An 11,003-nucleotide genomic window follows, 5' to 3' on the forward strand; every position below is an offset into this window, starting at 1 on the left:
TTCAAAGAGATTTCTGAAGGGTGTTCAGGCCACATCTCTACACACTGGGGATAACCACAACAGAGCTGGCAGGAAGGTGTGTGAAGAACATCAACAATCCAACCCATACAGACTTAGGCCTGATGCTGTGATAGAAGTCTTTCCATTGAGGTCAGTGCAATTTGGGTAGGGCCCTTAGAGAATTTGACTTGCCAGCAGAAGGATACAGTGGAAGGATACAGTTTACTCTGCCAGTAAATTGCACCTAGCACATTTTTGAGAGCGATATATACAAAATAACACAGAAATATCTACCCCAGGAGACTGGGGAGGGAATGGGCCCAGGTGAAGAGAAGAAACAGAAAGGGAATTGAGGAGAGGGAAAAAGCAAACAAATCACAAACTGTATAGTCATGTTGCAATACATGCTAATTTACATGCAAACTCCTGGGGGAGTTTCTTCAGCAAATATTAAAGTGGTAGGCACCTGTTTTCGAACAAAATGGTTTCCCTCGAGAGAAAGGCCCACTGTAAAATCAGTATCTGATTCATCATTGCGTCATTCTGGTTTTAACATGAGTTCAATGGGGTTTCATGGCATAAAGGAACATAGCACAGTTTTTTAAGCAGGGCCTCAGTGCTTTATTTTAACTGTTGGCTCTGGTTCTCTCTCTCCTCTTTCCCCACAAAGGAAGCCTAGTGGGGAAAGTATAATACAGAATGCAGATTACCTGATACTGCTGCAGATGGGATGCTTGGTTCTCCATAGCCAAACTCATTTACTGCAACCACTCGAAATTCATAGCTCACCCCCTGTTTTAGCTTGTCCAGGCCGACTGTGTAGGAGGTAGCACTGCGGGGGATGTCCTTCACAAACGTATCCCACAGTCCTTCATCTAGGAAAGCAGCACACGTACAAAAGAAGAGCATCATTAGCGTTATTACTGTGCACTCTTTCCCCTGTTCCATGGAAATGAGTTGCTATTAATCATGTGTTCCAACATGAGGCAATTTCCATGCCTACCTGAACGACTGCTGTCCAACACAGCAAATAAATCAAACCAATGTGGTAGGCTATTGAGCCACAGTCATTCTAGGTTGTGACTGCTTTTACATTATGTCAGGATCCAAACATGAAACCTTCACATGGGTGAAACTTACAGATAGAACTTGGAGTGTGATGAAACCCTCCCTGTTCTATACCCCAGGACTTTTCAGCTTGGAAAAGAAGAGACTAAGGGGGGATAAGATAGAGATATATAAAATTATGAGTGATGTGGAGAAAGTAGATAAGGAAAAGTTATTTACTTATTCCCATAATAAAAGAACTAGGGGTCACCAAATGAAACTAATAGGCAGGAGGTTTAAAACAAATAAAAGGAAGTTCTTCTTCACACAGCGCACAGTCAACTTGTGGAACTCCTTGCCTAAGGAGGTTGTGAAGGCTAGGACTATAACAGCGTTTAAAAGAGAACTGGATAAATTCATGGAGGTTAAGTCCATTAATGGCTATTAGCCAGGATGGGTAAGGAATGGTGTCCCTAGACTCTGTTTGTCAGAGGGTGGAGATGGATGGCAGGAGAGAGATCACTTCATCATTGCCTGTTAGGTCCACTCCCTCTCGGGCACCTGGCATTAGCCACTGTCGGTAGACAGGATACTGGGCTGGACAGACCTTTGGTCTGACCCAGTACGGCCGTTCTTATGTTCTTATGTTCACAATTAGATAATCTAGATATTCAATAGCCATATTAATATTTATATTGATAACCATCCAAAGCGTGTATGACACTGTTTCCCTATGACACAGGTCATATTCTCATATCTACCTGAAGCACAATGAAAAGATGTCATTTCAACAAGATGGTCACTGCGAGTGGTAGGATAAAAAATTACAACTGTGATTAAGAACTCTGGTCAACAATTTTGAACTTGGGACCCTAACGTCAGGCTAAGTGGCCTATTTTCCAGAGATGACCGGCAAACGTACCGCTTCCATTGACTTCCCACTGACGAAATATAGGCACCATTTGTGTGTGTGGGAGTAATGCTTATTGCCACAGGAGCATCCAAGCTGCAGTGCTGAGGACAATGGGCCAGATCCCCAGCTGATGTAAACGGGCATGGCTTCAAGGACCTGGCCCAATGACTATTAATTTTATTTTAACATTTTTGGTAATTAATTTCCATTTCCCCCCAGTATATCTTAATGACAATATAAAAATAGAAAGACAAAGTCTGCACAAATAGAGTTACGAGATGCTTGCATGGAAAGAAAGCCCTCTGCACCGAGAGTCTATCACGTCCATGATTTCTTCTGACGAGAGGCGCCACCAGTATAATAGTAAAGTAAAAGCCAGCAGCATTATCATTGGTGTCATGTTCTGGTGCTGCAATGTCAGGAGCAGAATCTGTTCTCACTTACTCTAGATTTACCTTAGCACAAGTCCATTGAAGTCATTGTAGTTATTCCAGAGTTACGCCAGTGTAAGTGAAAGCAGAATTTGGCCCTTACCCTATTCCTTTGCAACAGGAAATAATGGGCAGAACTGAATGATTTATGCTGTAGGTGCACTTCCATGTGAATGTTTTAATTTTGCCATAAGTAAATACTAATTTGTAATGCGCTGCATGTCCCCCAAACTGCATCTGTTCTGATCAAGATGACTGGCAGTCCCAAGTGGACTGAACAAGGAGGCTGAAGATTTTATTATTCTGTCCACATTTGAGAAATACTAACGAATAGGTAATTTTTCTGTCATGTTTAAAATTCAGACCAATACATTATTCACCAACATTTTCAGAGTTTAATGAAGTTATCATAATGTACCATTGTTATGAATTACATTTTTTACAATGTGTGTAAAACAGAAGATAAAATATTGACTTCCCATATACAGGGCAGTGTAAAGCGAGATTATTTTCACTATGCAAAGCTAACAATGTAATATAAAAGGTTGGAATGTTTTTTACTTGAAGTGGGTGGAGTGTGGATACATTTTCAAAGAGTGTTTGCTGCAATCACTGACACTAGATCCTGCATCTGATTCTATAAAATATTGTCATAATTGCTAGAACTGAATGAGTTTTCATAAACACATTTGTAAATATTGATACAGAATTTCAGCCCACTGTGATTTGGTTTAAAAGCAATTCATTTGCACCGCAAATGGCTTAGGGGGTGGAAAAAAATAACAGAATAAATAACGATTTTTCCAACACTAATTTCAACAGGAACAAACCTACCACTCTCTCGCTGTTGTTCTCAAAATAGTCCATGAAATCATTTGTATAAACAGTGTGCTAAATTCAGCAAAGCTGCTGCAGGGAGCTGTAAAGTCAACCTCATAGTGCAGCCTGCATCCAAGGGGAAATTACCCCCTGAGGACTGATGGTGACATTTCTGCCTCTGTCCTGCCCCAAGGCTACGCTGGAGAGGGTGGCGGAGAGAAGACACAGCTGTAGTTTATATCAGATTATCCATGGAAGTTTGCTGGTGGGCGTTTCTTCAGAGAACCACTGTATCAGAGGATTTCCAGTTGCTCTGACCACCACCACTTTTGGCTCACATACAGCTCCAATCCTAAGGGGACCGCCTCCAGAAGCTGGGCCAAAATGGAGCCATTTGCCTCACATCCCTCAAACCAAACTTTGGGGACTTGTGTGAAATGGAACCCAGATTCCAACTACCCTTGGTTTGGGCCAGATTGTGCCCAATAGGAAACCAGCCCATGCAGAGCTGCACAATGCTAGGAAGGACTGCAGTTGGGCTGACCCATGCACTGCAGGCAGGGAGGTGGAGGAAGGCTCCTTGTTCCCTCTCCGTTGCACAACACATGCATGCACCAGGCACAATCCAGTCCTTTGGATTTGCAAGACTAAGACCCGGCCGACAAAACTTTGTCCTGTTCCTGACAGGAATACTTGGGTCTGCCTGTAGATGAACAGCACAGTCAGGCTAAAAAGACATTTTATTTTCATGGCAAACTTTGCTATCCAATGTGAGCAGCTCATCTGAGAGAGAATTCATTAGTGAGACACCTAAGTGGGTGGAGGGGGAGGGGAAGATTGTCTTCTGTATTAAGTGGAAAATCATTAGCATATTGTACACAACATTTCCCACACAGGTCATGTTGAGGAAAGATTTGCATGCTGAAAACTAATATCTCAACAGTGTATCAGTGCAGAGAAACCACTGAGAGAAGCAAAGTTTGCACCACTGACTAACACCCCCCCAAAACAGATGCAAGTCTAGCCGGTCCCACTCAATTCCTGTTTAACGTACTGTGAGATTCAGCACAGCTGGCAATGGGGATGCAGGCATATTGCTCTCAATTGCTTTTGCCTCAATAACATCTGCCCATTCCTTCAATTCATATTACCTTTCATTGGGTACGCGGAATCTGATAGGAGGGGTAAATATATGACACAAAAGGGAGAGTTCCTTTGAAAAATAAATCCTTTTTTGCTTCCTGTTTTTATAAATGCTACACCGCATCAAGGCCCAGCCTCATTTCCTGCTGACACAAGAATCTGATCTCTATCTTCCAGCTTCGATTTCTCCATCAGAGTTGAGAGGCATGCGCCTGTGTGTGGCAAGAAGGCTCTAATCACTCTAGAAGACACTAACCACTCCTACCTATCACCATGTTGAGCCTGGGCTACGCACACAATTTATTCCTCTGAAGCGGTGAGCAATGTTGTGCACTGCAGGTGTTTGAACAGACGCCACACCAACATGAAAGCTTGATATCATGGACAATTAATCAGGGTCTCTATGCTGCATAAAACTGTCAGTCAGTAACAGAGGCTTCTGGTTCTTATAAGACAGGCTAGGTGACAAATGACAGCCATGCTGGAGCTGGGGCTAGATGGAAACCTGTCAATTATTCATTTCTGAAGCACTAGCTTTTCTCTCTTTGTGTAATCGGAGAGCTGTGTTGTAAAACTTACTAGCAATCAGACATCAGGAGATTTACAAGAATAGAAGCTCCTGATGGTTAGGGCCTCCTGTACTTGGTCAGTGTTCATCAGTGACAAGATCAAAATGTTAATTTCTTGAGTCAAGGGAAAGGTTTGGGTTATGAAGCCAACTAACAAAAGGACAAGAATGGAAAGTGAAGGCTGACAAACTGTCACTGCACGCAGTTCGGAAGCAGGAGCAAATGAAAGGCCCGATGGCAGGAGCCAGAGATGCAGCTGCACCCTTCACTTTGAATTTACTGAATTTTGCTGGTTTGTGTCCATGTTAAACACAGAATTTACTTATTTATTTAAAAATAAATAGAAAATGAAAAAAAAAGAAACATTACCCAAGAGACCAGAGAAGAGCTAGAGAGAGATCAGTTCTCAGGGCTCTGGGAAACAAAGTGCCTCAGCCATCTAGGGGAGGGAAAACCCCCACGTTGAGTAGAACGGTTCTTCCTGAAAATGTCTGCCCTCTCGGGAGAGTAATTTTGAGGACAAAATACAATATTTGCCTGATTTGTCTATGTCCTAAATATAGGCGTTATGGCTATTTGGGGCTTATTTGGCCCATATTAGAAACCATGATAACTGGAAGCATGTTTAAATGCATTTTCCTACTATAGGGTTAAGCCATGCCCTCCTACAGGGAAAAACCAGGTCAGCGCCGGGAAACTTTGCATCATCCTGTCCTGGGCATGGGGTGTCTGTCCCACAAAGCAGGCAGATCCATGGCCTGCCTACCCTGGAGATATCCTATGAGCTGCAAGGAAATACCACAGATCTCAGGGCATTCGCAGCAGGCCAACATAGGCATTAAGGCACAGTGCCTCTATACCATTCCCTCCACACATCCGTGGCAGCATGGATCCCTCCGGAACCATGCAGAAATCCCCCCTTTTGGGAGGCCAGAGATGTTGGGGGGGTGGGGAGAGTCTGCAACATTATCCATGAGGAAAGCTGTGGGCTTGGAGGGGGACAACTCTATGCAAAGTGGTGCTCCCCAGGCCAGATCTCTCTCCTCACCAGCCACAGGTCTCCAGCCACATGGAGGGGAAGCACACGGGATGCCACAGTGTTGCAGAACGCAGATAAAGCCACTTAACTCAACTCTCTTCCCTGTGGTAAAATTAGGGCCATTTGGACAGGTTTGCCATTCTCTACCTGTTCTCTGCACGTAAAAGAAGAGGGCATGATCTGATACACACTACACAAGTGGCCTAGTCGAAGCCTAGGTGATGTTTACTGTGAGAGTGCCAGAGACTTCCCAGTGGCATTTACTTCAATGCAGGAGGAACTGAGCTGGAATCTATTTCTCCTGCCACAGAATGGAGGCAGGACGGGAGAGACCTCTGTTTTTCTGAACATTCTCCCACTTGCCCTGACATCTCTGAAAAAATGTTGCTTTGTCTGTTCTGTGCCAGTGTCTGAATTATATGGTAGATGTGGAGGAGGTAGGCAGGCTGGTCACCTGACATAGATCCAGGGGAACAGCAGAGAGGCAGGATAAATACCCTTACCTGTGTATATAAAAAGAAAGAGCAGCAGGACAGAAGGATCTCTTTGAAACAGAGCAAAGAACAACCTGACGAAGTGGCAACTCAGAGCAGAGGCCAACGTTTATTACACTAAGGCCTGGTCTACACTAGGCTTTTATGTCGAATTTAGCGCCGTTATATCGAATTAACCCTGCACCCGTCCACACCACGAAGCCATTTAGTTCGACATAGAGCCCTCCTTAAATCGATTTCTGTAATCCTCCACAACGAGAGGAGTAGCGCTAAATTCGAAATGGCCATATCGAATTAGGCTAGGTGTGGATGGAAATCGACGGTAATAGCTCCGGGAGCTATCCCACAGTGCACCACTCTGTTGACGCTCTGGACAGCAGTCCGAGCTCGGATGCTCTGACCAGCCACACCCCGGGAAAATTTGAATTCCTTTTCCTGTCTGGGCAGTTTGAAGCGCAGTTTCTGTTTGGACACCGTGGCGAGCTCAGCAGCAGTGGCAGCAGTGGCAACGATGCAGAGCTCTCCAGCAGAGATGGCCGTGCAATCCAATAGAAAGAGGGCCCCAGCATGGACGGATCGGGAAGTCTTGGATCTCATCGCTGTGTGGGGAGATGAGTCCGTGCTTTCCGAGCTGCGCTCCAAAAGACGGAATGCAAAGATCTATGAGAAGATCTCTAAAGCCATGGCAGAGAGAGGCTACAGCCGGGATGCAACGCAGTGCCGCGTGAAAATCAAGGAGCTGAGACAAGGCTACCAGAAGACCAAAGAGGCAAACGGACGCTCCGGATCCCAGCCTCACACATCCCGTTTCTACGAGGCACTGCATTCCATCCTAGGTGCGGCCGCCACCACTACCCCACCCCTGACCGTGGACTCTGAGGATGGGATATTGTCCGCGGCCGGTTCCTCAGCGGACGGGGAAGAGGAGGAAGGAGATGAGGAGGACGAGGCAGTAGACAGCGCTTACAACGCTGATTTGCCCGACAGCCAGGAGCTCTTCATCACCCTGACAGAGATCCCCTACCAACCCTCCCCAGCCGTTACCCCAGACACAGATTCAGGGGAAGGATCAAGCAGTAAGTGTTTTAAATATCCAAACATTTATTTACAACATAACTGGCATATTTAAAATATTAACAGTAGCTAAAGTGCTTTAAAACATGTAAACATTTATTTGCAACAAAACAGGAAGATTGAAAATATTAACAGTGGGTAAAGTGCTTAAAAACATGTAAACAGGAAAGTCAAACAAAAGGGGAATCAGTGCAAAGTGTATCATGATTACTCCGTCTTTGGGCGCCTCAATATATAGTCCGAACCATTTTAAAAAAATCTCACAATGTCCGCTTCATGATTATAGTGCCCAAAACCCTGCAGTCATTTGTCCCTCCAAGGGCACCTAAGCCAAGAACTGGTCAATGTAACCGGGGATCGAGGCGACATCCTCCGGGGAGAACTCCTCATACACCTCCTGCAGGTGTTTTTCAAGCCTCATCAGCAGGTTCCTGGGCAGGGACAGCTTATTAGGCCCCCCGTGGTAGGACACGTTTCCCTGCCACAACGCCAGCAGGTACTCCGGGATCATGGCCTTGCACAGCAGTGCAGCAAATGGCCCCGGTTTCTGCAGGCTGTCCCGGAGCATCTTCTCCTTCTGGCTCTCGGAGACCTTCAGGAGGGTGATGTCAGGCATGACTCCCTGCTGTGAATTAGGTAGGGGAAAGTTAGTATTGGGACTGCTTGCCCGTCCCTTTACAGAACTGCAACCGCCGGTTTACAGCCACGCGGTTTACAGCCGCGAGGGGCTGGGACAGGGCCAGAGTTCATGCTTGCAGGATTGCTGCCAGCAGAGACTCGCATTGCTTTCTATGTGAAAGGAGGCCAGTGCCACTCTTAAAGTTTTAAGCGGCCACAAGTCTACGGCTTACCATGTTTGCCATCTAGACAAAGTCCGGTGTCCTGCCCTGCTCCTCAGCTCGCCACAGCAAGACCGCAGGCACTGTAGGCGAGGGCCGAAAATTCGACCTTGTCCTCAGTGCGCGTGTGATAGGTGCTCTGCATGGTCTTGTTCACAGAGAAAGACTATGTTCTCTGTTCACAGATACATTGCTCTGTCTCAGGAATTCACTCCCTTTTTCCAATTCCCACAGCCACATCTGCCCAGAGGCTAGCGCACATTAGGAGGAGGAAGAAGAGGACACGGGAAGACATGTTTGCTGAACTAATGGAATGCTCCCGAGCACAGGCAGCCCAGCAGACACAGTGGAGGGAGAACTTGTCCCAAATGCACCGGGCAAACATTGAACGGGAGGAGAGGTGGCGACAGGAGGACAGGCAGGCTACTCAAACGCTGCTTGGACTAATGAGGGAGCAAACGGACACGCTCCGCCGCCTTGTGGATGTTCTGCAGGACCGGAGGCAGGAGGAGAGAGCCCCGCTGCAGTCTCTCTGTAACTGCCCTGCCCCGCCACCAAGTCCCATACCCCCCTCACCCAAAGTCCAAACACGGAGGGGTGGAAGGGGCCGGGAAAAATTTCACTCCACCCCTGCGGACTGCTCTACCACTAGAAGGCTCTCATTCCCCAAAATTTGAAAAGTCCTTTCCTACCCGCCTCACACAAGACCCCGTCCAAGTTTCACCCCCCCGTTCCATGTGCGGTTGTTAATAAAGAATACGTTTCTGTTCATTTCTGTTTCCATCCTCTTCTTTTGGAGGGGAGTCTGTCTGGAGGGGGGGGAAGGGCCTTGGTCATTGGACAGGACAGTCACCTTTAGCAGGGGGCAGGTGCAGCAGCAGGGCACATATACAGTGCAGTGACTAGTTATCCTGGTCAGTCTGGGAGGTGGTTTTCATGTTCTGTGTGGTGGGGGCGGTGGTGTTGCTCTGTGACTTGGTGGCGGGGGAGGGCAGTTACAGATCTTATGCAGCGGTCCTTACCCTGGATCACAGAGCCGCGCAGCAGGGGATCTGTAACCCTCCTCCCCCTGCAAGACAGTCACATAGCCGACACATACACGCAGTCCCGGCCAGGAGGGCTGGCAGGCTCCGTTGAAACAACCAGTCCACCATCGCGGAGCCTGTCATTCCTGGAGTTTAGAAGCATCATTTGCATCACAACCCTAAACCCGCTCCCCGCCACAGTCTGCGTCCCAGGTTTAAAACATTCCCGTGAAAACAGTAATAAAGACAACGGTGTCCATGAACAAAACAGAACAGATTTTATTTTTTGGGAAGGGGGTGAAGGGGGTATGTAATTGGAGAGGATAGTCGACGGCAACTGGGTAAAGAAACGGGGGCAAGTTCAGCTTCTGTGTCCACAAACTTAAAAGTCAATGGGTACCCTGCTCAGCCTTGAAACTGGCTTTCAAAGCCTCCCGGATGCACAGCGCGTCCCGCTGGGCTCTTCTAATCGCCCGGCTGTCTGGCTGGGCGTAATCAGCAGCCAGGCTATTTGCCTCAACCTCCCACCCCGCCATAAAGGTCTCCCCCTTGCTCTCACACAGATTGTGGAGCACACAGCAAGCTGCAATAACGATGGGGATATTGGTTTCGCTGAGATCACAGCGAGTGAGTAAGCTTCTCCATCTCCCCTTGAGACGGCCAAAAGCACACTCCACTACCATTCTGCACTTGCTCAGCCGGTAGTTGAACAGTTCTTTTTCTGTGTCCAGGGCGCCAGTATAGGGCTTCATGAGCCAGGGCATTAGCGGGTAGGCTGGGTCCCCGAGGATCACTGTAGGCATCTCCACATCCCCAACAGTTATCTTGTGGTCCGGGAAGTAAATACCTTCCTGCAGCCGTCTAAACAGACCAGAGTTCCTGAACACGCGAGCGTCATGAACCTTGCCCGGCCATCCGACGTAGATGTTTGTAAACCGTCCCCGATGGTCCACCAGTGCTTGCAGCACCATTGAAAAGTACCCCTTTCTATTGATGTACTGGCTGGCCTGGTGGCCCGGTCCCAGGATAGGGATGTGAGTCCCATCTATAGCCCCACCGCAGTTTGGGAATCCCATCGCAGCGAAGCCATCTATGATGGCCTGCGCGTTTCCCAGGGTCACTACCTTTGACAGCAGTACCTTGACGATTGCCTTGGCTACTTGCATGACAACAACCCCCACGGTAGATTTGCCCACGCCAAAGTGGTTCGCGACTGACCGGTAGCTGTCCGGCGTTGCAAGCTTCCAGAGGGCTATGGCCACTCGCTTCTGGACAGTCAGGGCTGCTCGCATGCGGGTGTCCTTGCGCTTCAGGGCAGGGGACAGCAAGTCACAAAGTTCCAGGAAAGTCCCCTTCCGCATGCGAAAGTTTCGCAGCCACTGGGATTCATCCCAGACCTGAAGCACTATGCGGTCCCACCAGTCCGTGCTTGTTTCCCGGGCCCAGAATCGCCGTTCAACAAAATCCACATGCCCCATTGCCACCGTGATGTCCTGGGCGCTGGGGCTCGTGGTTTCTGACAGCTCTGTGCTACTCTCCGACTTCAGGCCCTCACGGCGGTGCCGTAGCCTCCTCGCCTGATTTCTCTGCATCTGCCTCAGGGAAAGGTG

General features: G+C 47.8%; 1 protein-coding gene across 1 annotated transcript in view; it reads right to left on the reverse strand.

Annotated features, from left to right (window-relative positions):
* SDK1 (sidekick cell adhesion molecule 1) overlaps nt 1-11,003 on the reverse strand; it is a 628,797-nt gene that overhangs the window by 16,652 nt on the left and 601,142 nt on the right. Inside the window, exon 42 of the mRNA XM_029911274.1 lies at nt 711-875. Within this exon, the coding sequence (XP_029767134.1) occupies nt 711-875 (165 nt within the window). The remainder of the gene's footprint in view (nt 1-710; nt 876-11,003) is intronic.

The sequence above is a fragment of the Terrapene carolina genome, unplaced genomic scaffold (assembly GCF_002925995.2).
Source record: "Terrapene carolina triunguis isolate 2854851 unplaced genomic scaffold, T_m_triunguis-2.0 Scaffold93, whole genome shotgun sequence".
In the NCBI taxonomy this organism is placed as follows: domain Eukaryota; kingdom Metazoa; phylum Chordata; order Testudines; family Emydidae; genus Terrapene; species Terrapene triunguis.